Here is a 27,231-nt window from a genome sequence, read left to right as displayed (position 1 = left end):
GGAGGGAACCCGTTGTTAAGATTTTGGGAGCTCATCACTGTGTATGATGTTACCCTATTAGCATACATGTCAATTTGCTGTCATAGCAGCTTTGTGGTCGGACTATGTCCTGTGGGTGTCAGCTATGTTCTGTGGGTGGCTGATGTCAGTATTCTGGACAAAATTTCCCCTCTGGCATGATACTTTCAGTTGCCTATAACTTATGAGTTACCTAAGTTTATCTATAACCAAAGGTTGTGGACCTCAAGCCTCACACTATCTACTAAAGCCAATTCTTACAGGATAAAAGCCTGTAGGTTCCTTGCATTACTACTAAATATAATAAAGCAGAATAACAAAGCAATGAATATAATAGAGGTAAGCTGGCCCACTGGGCTACAAGTGAAGGGTCTGGCATAGCTGGTAGCTGTGAGCCCACAGCTGGACCAGGGTCACCTTCCCTTTTGGGGGACACAGGAGTATCTGACCCCGAGGGGAGCCCAGAGAGGGAAGTCCAGACGGAAGGTGAGGGGAGACTGGAAGGTCTGCCCACCTTTTGTAGGGAGGCTTTTTCCCAAGAGAAGGGTGAAAAATCTGCATTTAAAATGCCAGACCCCTCTCCTGTGAATCAGGTTTTAGGGGAAGATTGGGGGTCAGGTCTCCTGGAGGGGGGAGTCCATCCAGCTGACCTGTTGGGGGGAGAGAGTGGGGTAACTGAGAGGATCTTACCGATCCAAAGCACTCCACTGAAGAATATTATTCCTGCTACCCTTGTAAAAAATAGCACTGTCTCTTCAAGGCTGGGGGGAGAAAAACTCTGCCTTTGGAAAGCTTCACAAGGGGGTGAGGTCCAAACACAAAGAAATTCCAGAGGGAGGGGCCTAGGGCAGGCATCCTTGCAGTGCACCCTTTCCTTGCCAAAGCCTCAAACACAGGCCTGAACTAAAAGCCTTCTCCAAAGAGGCAGAAGAATCTGCATCAGAACACCTACCATAGTACGCAAAGCAATTGAGAAATGCTATAGACACTAAACAAGCTAAATTGTGTGGACAAAGCCTGTCCACCGTAGATTTGCTGTTAATCTTGTGTCTTTTGCTACTTCATCTATGGGTCAAGACAAAGGAGATAATACTCGTGGTAAACTTTTAAAGATGTGGGACATACCTGACTTGTGGAAAATAATTTGTACACGCTTCGGATGGTGACCAAACAGTCCCACAAGCATGTTGCTTTTCAGCTTATACCTGTAAACAGGCTGGAAGCTTGGCATAGCAGCAAAAGCAAAACAGGCCTATGCTGCTGTGTGGAAGGGGAAACTGAGGCACACAACCTCATGGCATTGGTGGCTAAATGCCAAGACACCTACATGTTAACAGATATTGCTGTCTCCATTGTGTTAGCAATACTACACCCCAACCTGTTTTCAGGCACCCGGGGACCAGGAACCCCAAACCTTGCTAGAACACCTATGAATGACATCGTATGGTTTAAAGGTACTGAAAGGGGGTGTGACCAGAGACAAACAGGGATTTTACATGTACTGCCTCCACCATGAACAGTGTCCAGGTCTCTGGCAGTAAGTTCAGGAGGAGGGTGTGATGTTACACCCCATAATGCTTTCTAGAAATATGCTTATGAGTGTAAATATGACATAACTGGAATATGTTTTATGCTAGATATGCCATATAACATATCTTTGCAAAGGTTATGTTCTACTGAATGTATTCACCCTATTCGTATGCACGTATCATTTTTATATCTGAAGTTATGAGCGTTGGCTCTATGCTTGTATTTAAAGTGTTTGCTATAGGAAGCATCTAAGGCAGATTTGGTCAGCACAGTGTGAAGGGGTTATTCAAGTAATTGGGAGTACTTGGCTAACAATGGACCTTGAGAGACACCAATCCACATCTGAGCTTTCCTGGGAACGTTCAAACTAACATGTAAACAATGGCGTCGGCCTGTAAAGAACTGAGTCATGCATGGACATGTGACTTGCCCATGTGACTCCAAAACTCCATCTTGTAGCTGATATTCTGCACAGGAGAACACAAGAGAGAGACTATATAAGGCCCTGGGAAACCCCTCCATTTTATCTTCAGCTGGCTCAAGAGACGCCTGAAAGAAACTGGAACAAAGGGCAGTAACTATGGGGGTGTGAGTGATTGCTGGACCCAGACTAGGAAGGAATCTAGTCTGTCAGACAAGCTTATTGGAGCACTTGTGAGGGTGAAATTTACCTGCATTTAGTTTCTTACTGTAGTAGGCTTAGACTTGCGTGGTTTTTTTTTTATTTACTTGGTAACGTACTTTGTTCTGTGTGTTATGACTTGGAACCACTTATATCCTACTTTTTATATTTAATAAAATCACTTTTTGCTTATTAATTAGCCCAGAGTATGTATTAATGCCTGGGGGGAGCAAACAGCTGTGCATATTTCTCTATCAGTGTTATAGAGGCTGAATAATTTGAGTTTACCCTGTATAAGCTTTATGTAGAGTAAAACAGATTTATTTGGGGTTTGGATCCCATTGGGAACTGGGTATCTGGGTGTTGGAGACAGGAGCACTTCTTAAGCTGTTTTCAGCTAAGCCTTCAGTTTTTGGGAACATGGTCTGGACCTGGACCTGTGTTTGTAGCAGGTTAGTGTGTCTGGCACAACCAGGCAGGGTACTGAAGTCCCAAGCTGTCAGGGAAAACGGGCTTAGAGGTAGTCTCGGCACATCAGGTGGCAGTCCCAAGGGGGTTTCTGTGACCCAACCCGTCACAATCACATAGTAGAGCAGAATCTGTGCACAGCGGCTTGCTTTGAGACACTGGTCATGATTTTAAGTGAGTTTTGGGTGTGGTTTCTGTGACCCAACCCATCATACATCTACAAAAAGGCTTTGAGCGCATAAGGGAGGCAGGACTAACTGTTAAGGCTAAAAAGTGTCAAATAGGGCGAAACGGAGTGACTTACCTTGGACACCAGGTGGGTCAAGGAAATATCAACCCCCTACAGGCCAAAGTGGATGCTATCCAAAAGTGGCCTGTCCCAAAGTCAAAGAAACTGGTCCAATCCTTCTTAGGTTTGGCCGGACATTACAGGCAATTTGTACCACAATACAGCCAAATCGTCACCCCACTGACAGACCTGACCAAAAAGAAACAGCCAAATGCAGTTCAGTGGACTGAAAAGTGTCAGAAGACCTTTAACAGCTTAAAGCGACACTCATGTCTGACCCTGTGCTAAGGGCCCCAGACTTTGACAAGCCGTTCCTAGTAATCGCAGATGCGTCCGAGCGTGGTGTGGGAGCAGTTTTAATGCAAGAAGAACCAGATCAAGAATTCCATCCTGCTGTGCAGGGCCGTCCCTAAACATTTTCATGCCCTACGCAGCCCGTCCGTGGGGTGGGAGCAACCTCCGGCCTCCGTGGGTAGGGAGCGGGCTTGGGGGGCAGGGGTGAAACTGCCCCCCAGCACTCACCGGCAGAGTGGAGCAGGCTGGGGCCAGGTTGCTCCATTTCCTGTCACCCGGTGAGTGCAGGGCAGTCCTCAGGGGAAGGAGTGGAGTAGGGACAGGGCTGGAGAGGAGCAGGGGAGGAAAGTGGAAGGGCCGGGTCAGAGCAGGGACGGGGCCATGGGGAAGAGGTGGAGCAGGGTCGGGGGCAGCTTTCCTGGCCGGCTCAGCTGGCCAGGGCGTCGGGCTGGCTGCTGGAGCAGCACCCAGCTGCGTAGGGCACCAGGAAATTTGGGGCAATTTGGTGCCCCAAATTTCCTGGTGCCCTACATGGCTGCGTACTTTGCGTATGGGTAGGGGCAGCCCTGCTGTCGTCTTTCTCATCAAAAAACTGTCTGAGAGGGAAAGCCACTGGTCAGTCACAGAGAAGGAATGTTACGCCATTGTGTATGCTCTGGAGAAGCTACACCCATACGTTTGGGGATGGCATTTCCACCTCTAGACCGACCACTGCGCTGAAGTGGCTTCATACCGTCAAGGACAATAACAAAAAACTTCTTGGGTGGAGTTTATCTCTCCAAGATTTTGATATGCAACACATTTCAGGAGCTTCTAACAAAGTGGCTGATACACTCTCACATGAAAGTTTTCCAAAATCAACTGGTTAAAATCATCCTTGAAATTTGGAAATCACAGCCAATGTGGAACAGGCTGTCCAGCACCATCTGTGATTTGTGGGGCATCATGAATATAGAGGGAAGAGTAGCAACCTTTATGTATGCTTGGCAGCTGTACTGGATTGCCTTACCTGTAAAGGGTTAAGCCGTTCAAATAACCTAGTTGGCACCTGACCAGAAGGACCAATGAGAAAAGAAGATACTTTCAAATCTGGGGGGTGGAGGATTTGTTTGTTGTTCTGTGCGTTGTTCATGCTCCGGATGGAGGGAGAAGCTGAGTAGGTTAAATATCTCCTGAAAATATACCTGGAATAATCTAAAACCACAGAAACTGTGAGTAGGGCAAGGAAATGTGTTAGGTTATCTTTTGTTTTGGCTTGTGAATTTTACTGTGCTCCAGAGGTAGTGTCATTCCTGTTTTTGTAACTGTGAAGCTGAGCACAGAGGGGAATCCTCTGTGTTTTAAATCTTTTTATTTCCCTATAAAGTTACCGTCCATCCTGATTTTGCAGGTGTGATTCTTTTACATTTTTTTCTTTATAAATAAAGTTCTTCTTTTAAGAACCTGATTGATTTCAGTGTCCTGAAGACAAAGGTTCTGGTCTGTGCTGACACTCCTAAGGCAACTGGTTGGTATTTTTATTCTCAAGCCTCCCCAGGAAAGGGGGTGAAGGGGCTTGGGGGGATATTTTTTGGGGGATAGGGATTCCAAGTGACCCTTCCCTGAATTTTTGTGTAAATCACTTGGTGGTGGCAGCAATATACCATCCAAGGACAAGGAAAGGAATTTGTGCCTTGGAGAAGTTTTAACCTAAGCTGGTAGAATATAAACTTAGGGGGTCTTTCATGCGGGTCCCCACATCTGTACCCCAGAGTTCAGAGTGTGTGTGGGGGGAACCCTGACAGCTATGGAGGGAGGCTTTGAAAAAGCACTTTAATGGTCAGCCATAGTGAACGGCAGTATTGGACTGTGCTCTGGCCCTGACGGTTTGGGGATTGTTAGGAGTTGTGTAGTGCTTGGTGTACATTTATTAATATTACACTGTGTCTTATACTGAACCTATGCATTATGTGGTACATTTACACTTATGACTTGGTGTTTTGCTGAACCTAAGAGTTCTGTGGTGTATGCACTTACAATACTGGGTGCTTTAAGTACCACTATGCATCTTGCAGTATGAACATAAGAATGGCCGTACTGGGTCAGACCAAAGGTCCATCTAGCCCAGTATCCTGTCTTCCGATAGTGGCCAATGCCAGGTGCCCAAGAGGGAATAAACAGAACAGGTAAACATCAAGTGATCTATCCTCTGTCGCTCATTCCCAGCTTCTGGCAAACAGAGGCTAGGGACACCATCCTTGGCCATCCTGGTTAATAGCCATTGATGGACCTTTCCTCCATGAATTTATCTAGTTCTTTTTTGAAAGCTGTTATGGTCTTGGCCTTCACAACATCCTCTGGCAAGGAGTTCCACAGGTTGACTGTGCGTTGTGTGAAGAAATACTGCCTTTTATTTGTTGTAAACCTGCTGCCTATGAATTTCATTTGGTGACTCCTAGTTCTTGTGTTATGTGAAGTAGTAAACAACACTTCCTTATCTACTTTCTCTACACCAGTCATGATTTTATCTCCCCTTAGCTGTTTCTTTTCCAAGCTGAAAAGTCCCAGTTTTATTCATCTCTCCTCATGTGGAAGCTGTTCCATACCCCTAATCATTTTTGTTGCCCTTTTCTGAACCTTTTCCAATTCCAATAGATCTTTTTTGAGATGGGATGACCACACCTGCACACAGTATTCAAGATGTGGACGTACCATAGATGTATCTAGCATCAAAATGATATCTTCTGTCCTATTATCTATCCCTTTTTAAATTATTCCATACATTCTGCTTGCTTTTTTGACTGCCGCTGCACACTGAGTGGATGTTTTCAGAGAACTATCCACAATGACTCCAAGATCTCTTTCTTGAGTGGTAACAGCTAATTTAGACCCCAACATTTTATATGTATAGTTGGGATTATGTTTTCCAATGTGCATTACTTTGCATTTATCAACATTCAATTTCATCTGCCATTTGGTTGCCCAGTCACCCAGAGAAGGGTTTTTTCCGATTGATTTAGTCAAACCAACTTCTCCAAGAGGTGGCAGCTAGGTTGATGGAAGAATTCTTCTGTCAACCTAGTTTCACCCATACCGGAGGTTTCTGGCATATGCCACTGAAACAAATTTTAAACCTCAGGTCTTTGTGTGTTCCTGGAGTCTCCAAATTTGAGAAAAGCACCAGAGGTGATTGTCACTTTGTTGAGCTTGACACTGTAGCAACAGGAGCTGAATCCATGGTAGTTAAATAAAAAAACACGAAATTCAATTTAAATGTTAAAAAAGTTGCACCATGCCAACAGGAGAAGCCTCCCCGTTGGTGTCTTCCTTGAAGCGGTGCAGATGTGCCACTGCAACGTTTTAAGTGAAGACCTGCCCTCGACAACTCTTGTAACATCACACTTCTAAATTCTCCTCTAGACAACAGCATAGAGGGACAATTTAAAACTCAACGTACTTAGCTATTTAAAGGTATCCATAAACGTAAACTGGTGAAGTACGAAGCAGCCCATTTGGTGATACCTTTTGACTGGGGGCATATGTTGTTGGTGCTCCAGGATCTGCATAGGTTGCCTTTTAGTTTCTAGGTGGCATTTTAAGTGTCCTAAATAGCTTTCAACCTGTCCGCTTGAGCAGTATAGTCAATCCCAAGCATTCAAAAAAACATGTGTTAGGTTCCAGAATATCATGAGATTGGCTTAAAAACCATGAGCTTTTAAATATATTTTATGTATTGACAAGTTTCAGAGGGGTAGCTGTGTTAGTCTGTTTCAGCAAAAAATAATGAGGAGTCCTGTGGCACCTTAGAGACTAACAAATTGACTTGGGCATAAGCTTTCATGGGCTGGAACCCACTTCGTCAGATGCATATATATTGCATATTGTATATATTGAGTATTTTTTATTTGTCTTCTATTTTTTGAGCATTTATGGTGCACTTTGGTCATGTTTTCAAGCTGTTCTTTGCAACCATGAGTACTAGAACCTTACTTTAAAAAAAAAAAAAAAGAAGAAAGAAAGCTGAGATTCTCACTGAATCACGTGTCCAGAAGCTTAAGCTTAAAGAAAAGCAGTAAATATCATGAGACTTACAATGCAATCATAAGAGTTGGCAACACTGTTTGAGAGATGCCTCTTTCTTAATGCCATACTTCCACAGTCACAATCAGCTGAGGGCTTTCAACTGAATCTCTCTCAGTATAAAGGGGAAGGGGCTACTGGCAGGTCATTCTCCAAAAGGGCCCCTCTCTTGTGGAATGCCTTCCCCCAAGGTCCAAAACAGCCCCGGTCTGCAGACCTTCTGGGTACTCTGCAAGCTTGTCTGTTTGAGCAGCCACAGAGGGAGGACTGAAGCAGTTGAGGGTGGGATTTCTGTCTGGTGGAAGAGTAAGAAGGAGGTTTTAAGATGACTGGGTGAAATGACTGGTGATTGGCTGGCTACTGCTCTGAACAATTTGTTTTGTAATTTCCTTGTTTGTGTTTGTACATGTATGTTCAGGGCCCCGGAAGTTTGGTTGGTGCCTCTCGGTGCAGAGTTTCTTTTAGAGCAAAACCTAAATAAATACTTCTGCAGTGATGATGCGTTTGTATATACACTTCTAAAGTACATTGGCATGTTGTTTTCAGCCTTACCATAGTGTCAATGCAAGTCTAATTTCCTGCCCATTCCTTCCCTTAGGACTCTTTCAGGATTATTGCTTCCCAGATTTCTCCCTCCCATTGATTGTGTGTGCTCCCATTCCCCCATTACTCCCCCAGATATATTAATTGCATTGTTCAGGTTAAATTCTGTTTAAAGTGCTGCCAATTCTTGAGATTTTTTTGCGAGTTGACAGGACTTTGGCCAGGCTAGACCCCAGTCTCACTAGGACACAAGAAGCTCCAGCCCTCTAGGCAGTTTGAGCAGCCTCATTGCCTCATGGGTCAGAGGAGACATAGCTCTTTCCTTCCAGCTCCCCTCATCAATAACCACCTGAAGTACAGGAGAGGAAGGAACAGGGGGCAGCTAACGAGCCCAGAAGTTCAGGGCAGCCCCGTTCCCTCCTTCGCTCCTGTGAGCAATAGGTACAGGACGGTACCTCTGCTTCTCCCGCTCCCCTCCCTGCAGCACCTGGCCTGGGAAGGAGGTGAGAGGTTGAAAAGCCTCTAGACAAACAGGGCTGAGACTGGGGAGACTGAATTGATTCAGGGGCAGAACTGATGGGGTGGATACTGACAAGGAGGCTGAACTGATGGGGTGGGGGCAGAATTAATTGCTGGACAGAGAATGGCAAATGAGGGGGTGAGAGCTCCTGCAGCAGGGGGCCAAAAATCACCTCACCCAATAGCTTTGGGAGAGTGAGTAACACTAATTGTCTCTCATGCACACTGGGGATGGGCAGGGAAATTCAGAAATCAAAAGACCAGAGTACACACATAATCTATTTTTTAAAATCTCATCATTTTCTGGAGTCAAACTCAAGATTTTTGAGCTCTTCAGGTTTTCAATACTGTGTCCATTTCCCCCATATCCTGGTTCCTTCTCCCACCCAATAATTCCCTGTCACTGTCCTCCCTGAGTGTTGTGTTGTTTCTTTCCACTTCTGCTCCTTTGTCCCCCTCCTCCACTGACAGTTATGGTGACATTATTCCCCATATTCTTCATAAAAATATGCTTATGATATGAATACGGCATAACTGAGATGTATTTTATGCAAGAGGGGTCATGCGAGGTATCATTGGAAAGGTTGTGATTTACTGAATAAGATGATCCTATTTGTATTCTTGTATCACTCCTGTATTTGGAGTTAGGAATATTGACTATGTAACAATTACAGCTGTGTGTGTACTTATGGGATGCGCACCAGACGGTAGGCAATCAGCCTGGATGGGCCATTAGGACGGACAATAGGTCATTGATGATACTAATCTCCAGCCTTCCTGAGAAGCATCCTGGGATGCTGCCTTGACACTACAAGGTCATGTGATCCTATCACCTGGTACAGGATCCCATCTTGAGCTGGTATTTTTCCACTGCAACGGGGTGGGCTAGGAAACAAAAGATTCTTGCCATATGTAAATCCTATTTAAGGCTGGGGAGTGAGTTAATCTTGCCTCTTCTCCACTGCCTCCCCACCCAAGAAGGAACACTTCTGAAAACACCTGAAGAAACAAAGGAAATAAGCTGGGGAAGGTAGGGGGTGAGCCCAGGTGAGACAGATCAGCCTGTAGAAGGAATCCCTGGAGATTTAAGCTGAAAACAGTGCAGTTTACCTTCAAGAAACTCTGCAACCTGCTTAAAACAACATTCAGTATGAGAAATTATTATTTGTAACCAAAAAGAAAAGGAGTACTTGTGGCACCTTAGAGACTAACCAATTTATTTGAGCATAAGCTTTCCTGAGCTACAGCTCACTTCATCGGATGCATACTGTGGAAAGTGTAGAAGATCTTTTTATATACACACAAAGCATGAAAAAATACCTCCCCCCACCCCACTCTCCTGCTGCTAATAGCTTATCTAAAGTGACCACTCTCCTTACAAATATGTATGATAATCAAGGTGGGCCATTTCCAGCACAAAGCCAGGGTTTAACAAGAACGTCTGGGGGGGCGGGGCGTTAGGAAAAAACAAGGGGAAATAGGTTACCTTGCATAATGACTTAGCCACTCCCAGTCTCTATTCAAGCCTAAGTTAATTGTATCCAATTTGCAAATGAATTCCAATTCAACAGTTTCTCGCTGGAGTCTGGATTTGAAGGTTTTTTGTTGAAGAATTGCAACTTTCATGTCTGTAATCGCGTGACCAGAGAGATTGAAGTGTTCTCCGACTGGTTTATGAATGTTATAATTCTTGACATCTGATTTGTGTCCATTTACTCTTTTACGTAGAGACTGTGCAGTTTGACCAATGTACATGGCAGAGGGGCATTGCTGGCACATATCACATTGGTGGATGTGCAGGTGAACGAGCCTCTGATAGTGTGGCTGATGTTATTAGGCCCTGTGATGGTGTCCCCTGAATAGATATGTGGACACAGTTGGCAACGGGCTTTGATTGCAAGGATAGGTTCCTGGGTTAGTGGTTCTGTTGTGTGGTATGTGGTTGCTGGTGAGTATTTGCTTCAGGTTGGGGGGCTGTCTCTAGGCAAGGACTGGCCTGTCTCCCAGGATTTGTGAGAGTGTTGGGTCATCCTTCAGGATAGGTTGTAGATCCTTAATAATGCGTTGGAGGGGTTTTAGTTGGGGGCTGAAAGTGACGGTTAGTGGCGTTCTGTTATTTTCTTTGTTGGGCCTGTCCTGTAGTAGGTGAACTTCTAGGTAACTCTTCTGGCTCTATCAAGTCTGTTTCTTCACTTCCGCAGGTGGGTATTGTAGTTGTAAGAATGCTTGATAGAGATCTTGTAGGTGTTTGTCTCCGTCTGAGGGGTTGGAGCAAATGTGGTTGTATCGCAGAGCTTGGCTGTAGATGATGGATCGTGTGGTGTGGTCAGGGTGAAAGCTGGAGGCATGTAGGTAGGAATAGCGGTCAGTAGGTTTCCGGTATAGGAGTGGTGTTTATGTGACCATCGCTTATGAGCACTGTAGTGTCCAGGAAGTGGATCTCTTGTGTGGACTGGACCAGGCTGAGGTTGATGGTGGGATGGAAATTGTTGAAATCATGGTGGAATTCCTCAAGGGCTTCTTTTCCATGGGTCCAGATGATGAAGATGTCATCGATATAGCACAAGTAGAGTAGGGGCATTAGGGGACGAGAGCTGAGGAAGCGTTGTTCTAAATCAGCCATAAAAATGTTGGCCTACTGTGGGGCCATGCGGGTACCCATAGCAGTGCCGCTGATCTGAAGGTATACATTGTCCCCAAACGTAAAATAGTTATGGGTAAGGACAAAGTCACAAAGTTCAGCCACCAGGTTAGCCATGACATTATCGGGGATAGTGTTATTGACGGCTTGTAGTCCATCTTTGTGTGGAATGTTGGTGTAGAGGGCTTCTACATCCATAGTGGCCAGGATGGTGTTATCAGGAAGATCACTGATGGATTGTAGTTTCCTCAGGAAGTCAGTGGTGTCTCGAAGGTAGCTTGGAGTGCTGGTAGCGTAGGGCCTGAGGAGGGAGTCTACATAGCCAGACAATCCTGCTGCCAGGGTGCCAATGCCTGAGATGATGGGGCGCCCAGGATTTCCAGGTTTATGGATCTTGGGTAGTAGATAGAATACCCCTGGTCGGGGTTCCAGGGGTGTGTCTGTGCAGATTTGTTCTTGTGCTTTTTCAGGGAGTTTCTTGAGCAAATGGTGTAGTTTCTTTTGGTAACTCTCAGTGCGATCAGAGGGTAATGGCTTGTAGAAAGTGGTGTTAGAGAGCTGCCGGGCAGCCTCTTGTTCATATTCTGACCTATTCATGATGACGACAGCACCTCCTTTTCAGCCTTTTTGATTATGATGTCAGAGTTGTTTCTGAGGCTCTGGATGGCATTGTGTTCTGCACGGCTGAGGTTATGGGGAAAGTGAGGCTGCTTTTCCACAATTTCAGCCCATGCACGTCGGTGGAAGCACTCTATGTAGAAGTCCAGTCTGTTGTTTCGACCTTCAGGAGGAGTCCACCTAGAATCCTTCTTTTTGTAGTGTTGGTAGGGAGGTCTCTGTGGATTAGTATGTTGTTCAGAGGTGTGTTGGAAATATTCCTTGAGTCGGAGACATCGAAAATAGGATTCTAGGTCACCGCAGAACTGTATCATGTTCGTGGGGGTGGAGGGGCAGAAGGAGAGGCTCCGAGATAGGACAGATTCTTCTGCTGGGCTAAGAGTATAGCTGGATAGATTAACAATATTGCTGGGTGGGTTAAGGGAACCATTGCTGTGGCCTCTTGTGGCACGTAGTAGTTTAGATAATTTAGTGTCTTTTTTCTTTTGTAGAGAAGCAAAGTGTGTGTTGTAAATGGCTTGTCTAGTTTTAGTAAAATCCAGCCACGAGGAAGTGTGTGTGGAAGGTTGGTTTTTTATGAGAGTATCCAGTTTTGAGAGCTCATTCTTAATCTTTCCCTGTTTGCTGTAGAGGATGTTGATCAGGTGGTTCCGCAGTTTCTTTGAGAGCGTGTGGCACAAGCTGTCAGCATAGTCTGTGTGGTATGTAGATTGTAATGGATTTTTTACCTTCGGTCCTTTTGGTGTGATGTCCATCTGTCTGCATTTGGAAAGGAAGATGATGTCTGTCTGTATCTGTACGAGTTTTTTCATGAAGTTGATAGATTTCCACTCCATACGGCTAAATGCAGTGCCTTAAATGATTGATCGTGTGTAGGGGGAAACTGAATCAGGTTTGGTGTAAAATCCCACATGGCTGCACCATGAGCCAACAGGTGAAGGTAGCTCTACACAGATAACTACTAATAACTCCAGGAAATAGAGTCTCTTAGTTCACAGGCTTCTTATCGACAGCTTGCATTTCACACTGGCCTCAGAATGGTTTTATTGAACAGCATCAGCACTTGGTCACATTTCTTGGGTCTGCTATTGCTACTTATGAGTTTTAATGGGGTTAAAATGCAGTTTGTGCCACAATCCAGATGAAATCAAATTGGCCATGGATTTAACAGTAGCATTACAAATACTGCAGCTGAAAGGCTGGCAACATCCTTCTGTGGCATATATAGATTCATAGATTTAAAGGCCAGATAAGATCATTGTGATCATCTAGTCTATCTTCATCCATAACACAAGCCATAGCACTTCCCTAAATTAATTCTTATCAAGTCCAAAAGTTCTTGTGAACAAGAGTAGATCTTTTAGAAAAACATCCAAACTTGATTTAAAAAAAAATGTCAGTGATGGAGAATCCATCACAACCCTTGGGAAGTTATCCAGTGGTTAAATACCCCGTCTTAAAAAATTGCACCTTATTTCTAGTCGGAAATTATCTAGCTTTAACTTCCAGCCATTGGATCTTGTTATACCTTTGTCTGCTAGATGAAAAAGCCCTCTACTATCAAATTTCTGTAGGTTGTTCTTTTCTTGTTCCATATCAAGTCATGAAGTCCCATACCAAGTCACCTGTGATAATCATATCAAGCCAGGAAGTTCAAGAATGAATTCAGTGACTCTTACAGGGTCTTTTGTAAAGGCTTGACCAAGGAGTCAATTCTGAAGAGCATCACTTTCCTTACAATATTGCATTCAAAAGCATGGGCAGGTTTGAAAGCCTGATCTTCGCACATCTTGCAGGCTAGATATATCTTGGTCCCATCTCTATAGTTTAGCCTTCCTGCAGGGTACCCTGTCTGCACTCTCGCGATTGTGGGGATGTTATTTTCTGAGATGCTTTGGTATCAGAGGACCCTTTATCTTTTGGATAAAAGGATCTTTTATTTCAGCTAATATTTTCCTTGATAGGGTGTCAATATCCTCAACCATTGTCATCGGCACCTGAATTTCCGATCTTCCAGTTTTGGACAGTTATCAGCTATCTCACTCCCGTATATGTCAACATGTGATGGAATCCATTCCAAAGTTAATTTATTGCCTCTCTCTCTGATCCTCCAAACCTCTTTATGCATTGCATTGATGATAGCATTCTGGTTTCTTCTAAAGGAACTGAGGATCGACACCTGTCAACAAAGATCACAACACTGGCCTCTATTTCTGCTCTGTTTATTTCTTGTGGTGCCATGAGTATGTTCTCCACTAGGGTCCTAGATGAAGACATTCTTCATCCACAGCCACCATTCTTAAAGGATTTAACTGATGAACCATCAGTGTACACATGAATCTGTTTGCCTTGTGACTGATACCGTTCAATGGGCTTTTCTACAATTTTCTTTAGGGTGGCCAACTCCATGTGTTCCTTTGAGCAAGGTTCCCAAAGGGAGAGATATTTATTAAAGTAAATAGATTCATGTGGAGGGATTAGTGGGTGTACATGTTGCTTCACACACTCTACCCTCATAGCATCATCAAGTGTTTCTGTTTCTCCAGTAGCCTTTGTGCACTTCTGGAAACAAGATGATCTTTTCAGCCTTAATTTGGTTTTCCAGTTTCTGAACAGACCTGAACAGTGATGACATTCAGATAGGGAATGAGATAATTTCCATACCAAAATAGCTATTTTTCTCTATGATTCTCAAGTGGTTGAACATCAAACTCTTTTTACAAATTGCTGTTGGAGTGGATCTTACACCTCCAGTTAGTGTGTGAATTGCAGATGACTGCACAACATTGATCTTGGCAAGGTTACTGAGAGCACTATGTGACCAGACAGGTAAGAGTTATTCAAGTATTGGATGAGATATTGAGCAGCATGTTGTTTTCAGTGTTCAAACATGTCAACCCCAGTTGGTACCTGCAATACATTATAGAAGAGCCAATCTCTTCTTTGCTTTGGCTGCCAACTTTTTGACCTGTGGTCCAAACATGACTACAGTGTCAATGTCACTCTAAGGTATAGCAGATTTTTCTCAACAGCAATACCTTCTCCAGCCAGTGTGAATATTGGACTGTAGTTGAACCTCCTATAATTATGGTAAAATAGGTGGACTTTGTTTTTGCTGGATTGAGCTTGAATTTATGTTGCGTTGCCCATCTAGTTACGATTTCTAAGTCCTCATTCAATCCATTCTCCATATATCTTTTTCAAGACCCATGGTATGAAGTGCAACATCATCTGCATGGGTGTATTCAAATCATTTCAGGTAGTCTGACAGACCAGAGGAGAGCAGCAAAAAAACATCAGGACTTAATACTGAGCCCTGAAGAAATCCTGGCCTTGGGGCCCTTGTCTCTGAAGGAGTATAACTTAATCTTAGTGGGGTTTTTTTCTGTATGGTAGGAAACCTCTTATCCAGAGATGCATTTTACCAAACTCCCATCTCACTGTCTATTATGCCAGACTCCATTAAATGTTGCACTGAGTTTAAAACAGACTCCTGTTGATGACTGCGGTGGCTTTTTCTGGAAGCCATTGATAAGAGGCTGCCAGAAGGCCACCAGCAAATCTGTAATTGAGAGCAAAGGCCCATAAGCCATTTGGGTAGGTTCTACCCTTCCTTCTTTTAGAAGCCACCATAGAAGCCATGACTGTACTGTTCTTTCCATTATATTGCAAAGGAGATTGGTTAAAGATATAAGCCAATAGCTGCCTGGAAAAGAGGGATCCTTGCCGGATTTAAGAGAAACAGTAACTGTTGATTTCCATCAATTTAGGTACCTTCCTTTTTTATCCTTGAGTAATTTCTGATGTCCAACAACTGGCTCTAGCCTTCTTCCCAAAGTGCTTTATCTCATGGTCATAGATGGGGTCCAGCCCATTGGAATTGCTTGGTTCAAGCTTCTCTATTGCATCTTCTCGCTCATGTATGAGAAAGATCTCTCTGAAGCCATGGTACTGAATTCTATAGGCACATATTTAAATTATCTTCGCCTTTCCTCCTAAATACTCCATCTTGCATGTTTTTGCAATGGCTCTATCCTCATCACCATATATGAGCCTGGTCATCTTGGCATAATGTTCGAACAGTGTACTCACAGACTTTGTCATCTAATGCCTCTACACCTCTAGTGTTCAAGATATTGGTGTTATTTAAATTATACGCCTTTTTCTGTTTGTTCTCAATTTGCTTCAATATCATCCATCAATCTTTTCCTCTGTGAGGATCCAGTCTTATTAAACTAAGCCAGCCCTTTGTTAAAGCAACTATTTACAGAGCTGCAGCACTTGGAGCTTAGCATTCGAGCCATGTGCACACAGACTGACCTGCTGGTGCTTTCTCCATACTCTTCCCTCCTGCAACTTGTGACCCTCCCTCTAAGTTCCATGCTGGTTGCTACAATTTCTAGTCATCATTCAGCCTTTGTAACATCTGCGGATCTGTCTCCTGGATAGAATATGCTGCTAGTGTGGGCCAGTAAGCTGACTACATATTCATCCTCACTTTCTGCCCTAGTGTGATGTACTGAGAAGAAAAGTGGTGACAAGAACACCATCAGGTGGAGTAGTGAACAAGGGAGGTGGAAAGAAGGAAGAATTTATGCATTGCCTGAAGGACTGCAACTGAGCAGAGCTGGATGAATAATTGTTTTTTTGGTTTGGTGGTGGTTCCAAAAAAAAATAAATTAAAAAACAATATTTAGTTTGCGTCAAACCAAATCTAAAATATTTTGAAATTTTTGGTGATTCAAAAAAGTTAATTTGGGTCCTGTTTCAGAGCAGGATTTCAAACTTAGCTTTCCCACATCCACTGAGCTATATGTTATGGGAGGACTGGGGGAGGGAACAGCAGCACCATCTCCTCGTTCTTCTGTGGCCATTTTATGAATGGCTGAAACCTCTCATATCAAAATTGCAATAATTTTAGGCCAACCGAAACCACATTTCTAGTTGAATACATGACCTATCTGAAAGAATTTCCGAAGCTCTACATAAGTGTGGCATTTCAGTTAGGATGACAGAGTGTGACAGTGGGGTCAAATCTGTGAAGGTTGCACCAGATAAATGGTGCTTCAGTACTCCAGCTACACGACCCCTCTAAGTGGTTGTCACTTACAAGGAGCATGCAGACCTCCATGATTTTTGTTAATAATTGCAATTCCTTCACATTATGGCCCTAATACCAAAGTAAGAGTTCTACCTGAAAACATTTTCAGTTTAACAAAGTGTTTATGTTGTATTACCTTTCTGCAGAGAGACCAAAAGCCCTTCAGTACATCGAGTCAAGTTAGAAATGGAGACATACAGAAGCAGGAAACTAAAGCTGAGAGATGTCCTGGAAATCACACCAGAAAGTCTAAAGAACTGCCCTCCTCAGACAACAGGAGATTTACCTTGGCATTTCCTCAGGAAGCTTATGGCTCTGAATGGGATGGCAAGAAGCACAAGTCTTGAGCAGAGGGCAGCCACTGATCAAACACTAACTATGGACAAAGAGGAGCTGGATATTCCTGAAGATTTTTCTTTTCTCAGTGACACAGACACCAGTGATTCCCTGCACACCCTTGATGTTCTCTGTGCCATTCTGCTTTCCTCAGACAGTTTCCTACAGCAGGAGATCCTGTCCAAAATGTCCATGTGCCAGTTTGCCCTCCCTCTGCTGCTACCCGCCCTCGACACCCCCAAGTGCACCCTACTGCTGTGGGCCATGAGGGACATTGTGCGGAAGTGGAGGCCCCACTCCCTGGCAGAGAGCAGAGGGTTCAGAGAGGAGAGCCTGGTGCTCACAGCAATGCCAACCATTTCCTTTGTGCGGATTGGGAATTGCAGCTTCTCCAAGTCCCACCTCCTCAATGGGGTTCTCAGCCCCTCCCAGCAGCACCACGATTTCTTTGTCCACCGGGACATGGAGTCTGGGAACGTCCCACGGGCAATCGCAGATGGGCTGGTTGAGATTTCCTGGTATTTCCCTGGTGGGATGGGGAATTCAGATCTTTTCCTAGAACCTGTTGCGGTTACAAACCTGCATGGAGATATTGAGTCGCATTGGGTGCAGTTTAGCTTTTTAACAGAGGTCTCCTCAGCAGTGTTCATAGTTACTGAGAGCATCAGTGAGAGAGAATATGCGCTGTTATCATCCGTGCAGGGATCAGCCACTAAATACTACTTCATCTTCAATAATCAGGCTGGGAAAGCCAAGGAACCACTGGAATTCCTGAAAAAGTTAGTACCAGTGCTGAAACTGAACAAGTCACATATGCTGTGGAAAGGAGGTACCACAAATAAGGCACAATTTGTAAATGTTCTGCAGTCTGCAATAGCAGCCGTAATGAAATCTTCTCCCAAGAGAGTGAGTATAGAAGCCATGGCTGAGACAGCACATGAATTAGGCATCCAGGTAGATGAGGATAACAAGGAATGTCAGACCGCAAACACATATGCAAAGGAAATCACTGCACAAATAAAAGATGTGGCAAAGTATAAGAGGGAAAAGCTGAGACTCCAAGGGGAGACATGGAGAAACTTGGCTGAAGTGGAAAAAGAGCTGTGCCGAATGAGAAAGCAAGGAGACACCCCACTTGAGAAATATAAATCTCAGCTGAAAAAGAAATTAATGGATTTACGTGCTCAGCAGAATAAACATGACCTTACTGATGGTTTGATTACATTTATTACTGGAATAAGACTACTACCTCCCATGGAGAAACATTACTTCCTGAAATGGATGAAGTTTGGCCTGGATCACATTGCTAGGGAGAATCTTTCTAAACTACGGGATCAATATAAAGAGAAATGCAAAAACTCAAAAGATGACCCCAAAATGTTTGCAGAGTTAGACAAATTAATCTCTGCCAGTTCCTTAGGAGTGGAGCATTTCATGCGTGAGTTGGGGCAGTTTTATGAAGTGGAATGCTCAATGGTTAAAGAAGGTAAAATGGCAGAAAGCCAAAGGCAATTCACCCATCTCCCAGGCATAGCAGCTGACCTCATGCTGGAAGGGTTTCCCATGGAGATCATTGATGGAGACGTTTCCAACATCCCACTGCAGTGGGTAACAGATGTTCTGAGTCAGCTTCATGCCAAGCTGGGGGGAAGATCCAAAATGCTGGTTCTGATGGTGCTGGGAGTACAGAGCACTGGGAAATCCACCCTCCTCAACACCATGTTTGGCCTGCAGTTTGCAGTGAGCTGTGGCCGATGTACACGAGGAGCCTTCATGTTACTCATTAAAGTGGCAGAGAACTTTCAGCAGGAAGTGGGCTCTGATTTCATCCTGGTGATAGACAGAGAAGGCTTGAAAGCCCCTGAACTGGCCAAGCTGGAGAACAGTTATCAACATGACAATGAGCTGGCCACCCTGGTGATTGGACTGAGTGACATAACGATTGTTAACATGGCCATGGAGAATGCCACTGAAATGAAAGATGTTCTGCAAATTGTGGTCCATGCATTTCTCAGAATGGAGAAAATCGGGAAAAAAACCAACTGCCAGTTTGTGCATCAGAACGTCAGTGACGTGTCTGCACATGAACAAAACATGAGGGACAGGAAACACCTCCTGGAACAGTTGAATGAAATGACCAAAGCTGCAGCAAACATGGAAAAGAAATGCAAGGAGATGAAATTTTCTGATATTATGGATTATGATCTGGAAAAACACAATTGGTATATTCCTGCTTTGTGGCACGGAGTCCCCCCCATGGCTCCAGTGAATTTGGGATACAGTCAAAAGGTTTATGAATTAAAGAAATATTTGTTTGAATTTCTGAAAGATTGTTCACAAGAGAGAACTCCCAATGACATTCCCCAATTTCTTGAATGGGTGAGGAGCCTGTGGAATGCTGTAAAACATGAGAACTTCATTTTCAGCTTTAGAAACAGCCTTGTTGCTGAAGCCTATAACCAGCTGTCTGTGAAGTATGCAGAGTGGGAATGGGGTTTCCGGAAGGAGATACATTTCTGGGTATCTGAAAAGGAAACTTTCATCCAAAATCAGCCACCGGATAAACTAGACACTAGTGTTTCAATCAGACTAAAGAGTGAGGCACAGGAAAAACTGAGGCAAGAAGCAGAGAAGATTTTGAATCATTTACAACAGTATTTTGAAAGTGGAGCAGCAAATCTGCACCTGATAGAAAAGTACAAAGAAGATTTTAGAAGAAGTGCCAATAGTCTCAGGAATGAACTGGAGAGTTATTCATTCAGCAAGTGGCAAGAAGCGATTCATATTAAAAAAGGCCAACACAAAACAGACTCTGTCCTGTCAGAGTACAAGAGAAAAATTGAAGAGAAAGTGGATGGGCTTCTGAACCATTGCAGGAAAAGCAACTGCAAATTAAATAATGATGAACTGGAGAAGGAATTTGAGAACATGTGGACAGAAACATTGTCAGAATTATCACTCATTCCTTTACAGAGACGCAACATATTTGAAGATGTGGAGTTCCAGCTGAGAAGAGACCTAGCAGATAGGGGCAGTGCAGTCTGGAAGATGTTACAGGATGCCAAAAGCTTGTGTGCTTATGAAACACAAAATTTCAAAATGAAAAAGGAATACTTAGACTTAAAAGTGTTCAGAGGTTACAAACCTTCAATATCAGGTCTGAAAGAATTCTTGACACAGGAATGCTGGCATAAAACAGAGGCTTTAGCTAAATCCTTAATAGAAGAGTGCAATAGTTACACTGATGGAAAAGTAAATGGCAAAGCAGATTATGATGAAACTTATTGCAGAGAGTTGTTGCGGATGATTAACGAGTGGCTTCAGCAGGCTGATGTTCAAAACCTTCACACCACCGCCTGCTTTGCAGTTGACCTGAAGCTTCACATTTTGGGGGATGCAGCTCGTGCATTTCAGACGATGCATGAAGAATTCATTAAAGAAAATGATCCTCTGCAGCGTCTGGGGAAACTGAAACCTCAGTATCTCTCCACGTTCAAAGCTCTGTACTGAGAGAAGGATGAGTGTCAGGACAGGGCCTGGAATTTCTGTGATCAGTGTCTGAGACCTGCCCTGGTGGACTATGTGAACAAGAGACTTGGGACAGAAATCGTGGATGACGTTCTCAGCAGTGAACGGTCTGTTGAGTACAGCACCCGGAGTGTTTTCCAATTCTTTGTTCTGAAGCAGCTGTTGGAAGAAAATGACTTTAACAATTATGTGCAATATACAAGGAATTATGTAGATTTTATCAAAACCCGGATACAGAGACACTTGTTAATGCTCTACAAAGAGAAGGCAAGATTGGGAGATTTGGAGAAAAGGATTTTCTCCCCAATAATTAATAAACTCAGCGATGTTCTGAAATACTCCAAAGGTGAGAAGACAGAGACAGTCTCTGCCTTTTTAGACAACTTGTGTGAAAAGCTGCAGCAGGATCTAGTCATTCCCAGGGATAGCTTAGAAGTGATACTGTTTAAAAACACAGCAAGTGCAGACCAATTTTCAGCTTTTATAGAACAGTTTATTCCTGACCTGGAAAAACAAGTTTTATCCAAATTTGAAAAGCTGGAAATTGAGTTGAAACTCCCAAAACTTGCAGTGAAGCCCCAGGATGAAATCTTCAAGCGAGTGTTTGGCTGTGGGAAGCAGTGTCCATTCTGTACAGTCCCCTGTGAAGCAGGAGCTCCTGCGCATGACGAGCATTTTGCTTCAGTGCACCGACCTAAAGGATTAGGGGCATATCGGTGGAATAAAACAAGAATACTTGTCTCTGATATATGCTCCTCTTCTGTGGCTTCCAATAACACATTCAGATGTTCGGAGACAAAAGGGGAGTTTCATCCTTATAAAGATTATCGCAAATTTTTTCCAGACTGGCTTATCCAGCCAGATCTCAGTATCAAAGCTTCCGATTACTGGAAGTTTGTTTTCAAGGAATTCAATCACCAGTTTGCTAAGGAGTTTGATGCTCTCCCTGCCGATCTCCCTGAGGACTGGGGTGAAATAACCAAAGAACAGGCACTGGAGGGCCTAAAGGAAGCCTTTAGATTGAAATCAAAAACAGGCTGAGAAACTCTTTTGTGAATGGAGAGTTACAGAAGTTAATTTCTATTAAATATAATGTTGATTCTCTTTTAATATCAGACACAGGTTGCAGCTTCCAAACAGATAAAGAAACAATGCTATTTCACGTTTCACATCACATCACATTTCACATCACATATCAATGTATGGCAAAATTAAAGAAGGAGGGAAAGACCCAGATGTGGAGATTCTGCACCTCTGTCTTAAGGAGCAAATCGCCAAAATCCCAATTTGTCCTCACCACTGCATTTTGCTGATACAGTGGTACCATCCAGTGAGCTGCAAACCTTTCCCACATGACTGTTCCCTCCCAGAGCCCCCGAATACCAACCATCCACTTCTGCTACTTAAAGGAACAATATCCTGTGCTTTTATGGCTAATCTGACACCAAACAGCCTGCCCTGATGCTCGCCTTCTCTGGGGTAACACATGGACGGGGAAAAGTACTTCAGAAACACCAATGAGGGAGGTTTGCAGCATAATGTAATGGGGAAGGGAGGGATGCAGCCGGCAACCCCAAAAGACCCTGAAGTTTCAAAGGGAATCCCCACAAACCCAACAGACACTGAGGCTCCATGGGAAACCCACCCCATCCCTGGGAATGGTCTTTCCCTCTGCTCTGCTCACTGCCCCGCACACATCTCTCATCCAGGGTAGTGAGGCTAAGAAGCCATGGTGCATTGGCTATTCGCCCTGTGATTGCCTGCTACCCTTCTGCATGGGGGTGCTGTGAGGAGAAGCCAGGGAAGGCAGTTAGTGGTGCTAAGAAATCTGTGGTCCCAGCTGGAAGGTCACATACTGCCATTTTGGCCAATACTTGCCTGGGTTTCCTCCCCCCTGCTCGCATGGCATGGTTTGGCCCAGCTCTGTCTGTAAGATCCAAATGGATCCTTCTGGATGAAAGTGTCTATAAAGATGTGAATGAACATTTCAGTAATTCCTGTTGTATCCAAACATGATTTTAAAATCACTTTAAGTGAGCTGTGACAGCCAAGGCTGAGCTTCACTGCCCTGACTTTCACTGATGTATAAATGCCGATAATTTGACTATTTACTGTCCTACGATTTTTGCCTGATCTCATTTGCTTTTTAGCCAGATACTGTATAAGCCCCAGTTCAGGCCAACCAGGAGCTTCATAAAATGAAATTGTAAAATGCCATGTTTGACTGATGTTGATTTATTTTGTGTATAAATGATCAAGAATTGTCAAAGAAAATTAAATGAGAAATGGTTTACAGGAGAGTGAGATGAGGTTTTGAGAGAGGAGCATCCTGAGTACAATTTTTTTTCCTATTGATTTTCTGTGAATAAATGTTGCCCCAGGTAGCTGCCATAGATAAAGTTTAAAACTGATCTGTGTATATTTTTATTCTCCTTTTGAAGATAACATGGATAAAAGAGACATTTAAGTGTGCATTGTTAGACAAATAAATATGTACGTGTGCCCACAAGATATATAGCGCAGCCCTCCACATTTCTGTCTAGCCCCCCTCAGTTCCCACCATGGGGAAGAGGCTGCCCCTGTGCATCTGTACTGAGCTTTGCTGGCTATTGATGAGAGAAATTTTCTCCATTTACACTGGGGGGATGGGTGAGGAAGGGAAGTAGTGGATGCTGCCCTCTCCAAGGGATAAAAAAAGCCTAGAAATGTCACTTTTTGGCCAGGCATGCAACGCCCTTACACTCCGCTTGGTGCCATTTCTCTGTCTGTCTCTCTGTCTGTAATGGGATAACTTTTAAATGCCTCATCTGATCAATTCCAAAATTTCAGGCGGTGCCCTGGGCACCAGTGGCCAGAACCCTTTTGATTTTAGGGGAAATCAGTAAACCGAAAATGGGGGACACATGAAGCTGCTGGCATCCCAGTGGAGTTTAAGATGTTGGCCACCTGAATGACTCATCCCCCAGAAAAAAATAATATGGAGGAGGGATGGAAGAGGGAATGGGGACGTATAGATGGGAGAATAGGGGCATGCACACAGCCCAGGGCATGGGGGGAGAATGCGGGACCCTGCTGTGAAGGGCTCATATAACTCCTGGTGGCAGGTATGATGCTGACAAAGCCAGGCCAGAGCCATAGGCCCATTCACTTGTGTGTGACTATCAAAGGAGTTAAATATATTACTATATATTCAGGCCAATTCACTTATGTGTTAATAGAGATCAAAGGAGATGTTAATTGTATTGTTTTCGCCTAACTATATCTTGTTGTTTACTATTACATTACATTTACATTACGCATGCCTGGTAATTAAATAGACCTAGATCAAAGTGTGTGTTAATCTAAGAGTGTATTCAGATGTTAGAACTTCATGAAACGAATGGAATGTTACTTGTATTGTTTTCATGTATCTATTCTTATTATAATGTAAAGGTGGGCAGTTATATTATGTCTAAGCTTGTAATTAAATAACTCATTGAATGCAAATGAAGAGTGCTAAATTCAAAGCAATTGGCCATTGTGTGAGTAAGAACATGTCTCTGATTGTCGTGTGGAGAAGAAGCTATAAGTACTGATTCAAAGGAAGATCCTTTATCTCTGGACTCTTTGGATTCTAACAGGGTGGAATAACTAAACAAGAAGACGGAGATCCCCAGAGCTATTCTGGGGTGCCCTGAACTGGCAGATTACTACACCCCCGTTAGCCTTTGGGATTCACAAACTTTGACTCACCTGTTAATGTAATTTACCTGCTTTAATCTCTCAATAACACTCATTTCTTTTTCTCAGCTAATAAACATATAGTTAGTTAATTATAGCATTGGCTACCAGTGTTGTCCTTGGTGTAAGATCCAGAGTACCAATTGATGAGGGGGAAGTGACTGGTTTCTTGGAACTGGGAGGAACCTGATGTGGTGTGATTTTTGGTTTATGTGACCATTATCACTAAGTGCAGTTTGTCTGTGTGGTGAGATGGGCTGGAGCGCTTAAGGAGACTGTCTGTAACTCCATGGTAAGACTAGTCCAGTGATCCAGGAGTTTATATTTGTTGCTGGTTTGGTGAAATGTAATTATAAATAGGGTGACCAGATGTCCAGTTTTTAAAGGGACAATCCCGTATTTAAGCTGTCCTGACTTTTTCTTAAAAACGGGCAAACTATCCCATATTTTCAGTCTCCCCCACATGCATCAGTACTAATGGGTCCCTGCTCGCGAGCCATCCTCCCACCAGTGGGGTGTGTGGGGGGTCCAGTGACCAATGATGGGGGTGGGGATGCAAAGCTGGTGGCAGGGATAAGATGTAGCACGCAGGGCCAGCTGCTCCCCCTGCTGGTCTGCCAGCGCAGCCCCAGCTGCTCCCCCTGCTGGTCTGCCAGCGCAGCCCCTGCTACAAGCCGGCTCTCGACCAGCAGGGCCCTGCTCCCCGTCCCGTTTCTGGCCAGCCCTAGCTGTGAGCTGCAGTGGCTGGAGAGTGAGGGCAGGTGCCAGGCAGTGGCTGATTATAGGTCACTTCTGCTGCCCACCCATCGGCCCTTTACATGCTCCTCCTCTCACTGTCCTCTCCCTGCTTTGCCCCTTCACCCCCACAAGTCCTGCTGCTCCTCCATATCACCCCCCCTCCCCCCCCCCCACGCACAGCAGGACATATCCCACTCCCAGCGCTGTGCGGAGAACCAGCTGCTGTTCGGAGCACTGCACTTATTAACAGTCTGGCCGGCAGACTCCTTCCTTCCCCCACTGCCTCTGGCTGGGCCAGCACCCTGGGAAAGCCCAAGACCCTCCGGCCTGGGACACTGGCCAGGAGGAGCCGAGCCCTGCGTGTGCCAAAGCCCTGTGCAATGCATGCATGGGGAAGCCGCTAAGCTCTGGACTGGGGTGGGAAACAATTTCCAGCCTGTTCCCAACCTGACCCTACAGGCTTCACAGCAGCCCCCGGACAGGGGCTTAGTACTCTCTTTGCCCACCCCACCCCCTGTGCTGGGTCCAGCCCCCAGGGAGCATGGGGCTGCTCTGTCCCCTAGGCACCCTCCCCTGCTGAACTACCTCTCTGGCCGGGTTCTCTGAAGCCTCTGCAATCAGGTTGCCTGGGCCCTGGTGCACAGTGCATTCTTAAGGCTTAACCCCTTCCTTCCCACGCTGTAGCTGGGTGGGACAGAAGGCATCTAGGTTATGTTGGTGGCCAGCAGAAGCATGGAGGTCTTAGCTGCTTTATGATACTGTGTGGGCAGGAAGGGACAAGCTGCTTCCAGCCACGGTGTGGGTGGGGGGAAGAAGATGAGATGAGCTCTGCAAAGACAAGGGCCAGGTCATCACTTCCCCTCTACTCCTCCCCTGTGGCTGGAAGCAGCTCCTATCCCTTCCCTCCTGCACAGTGCCAAAAGGCTGCTGGTGGCCACATGCCACATTTTGGTATAAGCCCTGGCAGAAATGGGGGGAGGCATGTGAGCCTGCGTGCCCCCATCCATGTGTTGCCTTGGTAAGATGTGGCACCAGGTACCAGGAGAGGCAGGTCTGACCCGGGGGCCCAGCCAGGCGTGGAGGGCAAAGAGCACCAGGCAGGGAAAGGGTCGAGTCCATCAGTCACACGCACACACCCCTCTGTGAGAGCGGTGTATGGGCATGTGTGTGTGTTACCTCACCCTGCAGGTGTGGGAAGGTGGGTGTGGGGGGGTGTCACACCCCTAAATGTGAACCCTAAAGCCTTAAAGATAAGAAGGTAAATAAAAAGAATCCAACTAGGCAGTATTTCTTTTTAATGGAGGCTCAGTCAACTTGATGTTAATATGAATGTTTGTACTGCATAGTTCTGAATGATTGCCAATGAACTCACGAATAATTTTATGAGGTGTTCATATCCAGCATAGGGAAATATGGCCACCCTAATTATAAAACACACCACCATGTTGGTCTCTCTGCCCTATTTTCTGACAGTCTGCCCTGAGATTGGCACTCACAGTTGTGAGCCACTCCAGACAGCATGAAATTAGGAGAACCTGGTATCGGGGGAAGGGGGCACATAGCACCCCTAGCATGGAGGGAAGTTGGGAATGGGGGGCAGACAGAGCTCCTGGCCTGAGAGTGAAGGGGGGCCCTGGTTTAGAGGGAGGGAGTAATGGGGGGCACACAGGGCTCCTGCTGGGGGGAAGATTAGGGAACTCTGGTATGGAGGGAGTGAAGGAGAATGCGGTGGGGGGTAGGGGAATGGGAGCACATTCAGAACCCCTGCTATTGGGGGAGGAATGGGGGGGAGTGAGGAATGGGGTACACAAAGCCCCTGGTATGGGGGGAATGGGAGTCACACAGAGCTGCTGTCATTGGAGGGGAAAACGGGGGGGGGTAGTATGGGAGGAGGAGGGACTTTGGGGGGCACACAGAGCCCCTGAAATAGAGGGGCATGGGAGCGTGGCATGCAGGAAGCTTGTGGGTGGGAATGGAGGGATGTGAGGATCCTCTGGGGTGTGAAATAAGTTCACCCGACAGTAGCAACCTAGTGTGTGACCCCCTTCGACACATACGCTAAACCCAGAACATAAAGTTTGCAACATCAGCCTTATCCACAGGCCTGTGTCAGGATACTGATATGGCAAGATGTGCGAGGCTGCACAGGGTGACTGTTGAAAAAAAAACGAGAAAACTGAATGAGGTGATGGGGCTGGCTGCCTAGA

At 44.9% G+C, this 27,231-nt stretch overlaps 2 protein-coding genes across 12 annotated transcripts in view; both read left to right on the top strand.

The window, feature by feature from the left end:
- LOC119566252 (interferon-induced very large GTPase 1-like) overlaps positions 1 to 27,231 on the top strand; it is an 858,959-nt gene that overhangs the window by 190,627 nt on the left and 641,101 nt on the right. The gene's annotated exons all lie outside the window — the stretch shown is intronic.
- Positions 17,066 to 22,015, top strand: LOC119566255 (up-regulator of cell proliferation-like). Its single transcript, XM_043549293.1, has one exon. The coding sequence runs from the start codon at positions 17,081 to 17,083 to the stop codon at positions 20,546 to 20,548; it is 3,468 nt and encodes a 1,155-aa protein (XP_043405228.1). The 5' UTR covers positions 17,066 to 17,080; the 3' UTR covers positions 20,549 to 22,015.

The sequence above is a fragment of the Chelonia mydas genome, chromosome 6, assembly GCF_015237465.2.
Source record: "Chelonia mydas isolate rCheMyd1 chromosome 6, rCheMyd1.pri.v2, whole genome shotgun sequence".
Classification (NCBI taxonomy): domain Eukaryota; kingdom Metazoa; phylum Chordata; order Testudines; family Cheloniidae; genus Chelonia; species Chelonia mydas.
Note: the sequence above shows the minus strand (reverse complement) of the source record. Positions and strands in the feature narration are given on the sequence as shown.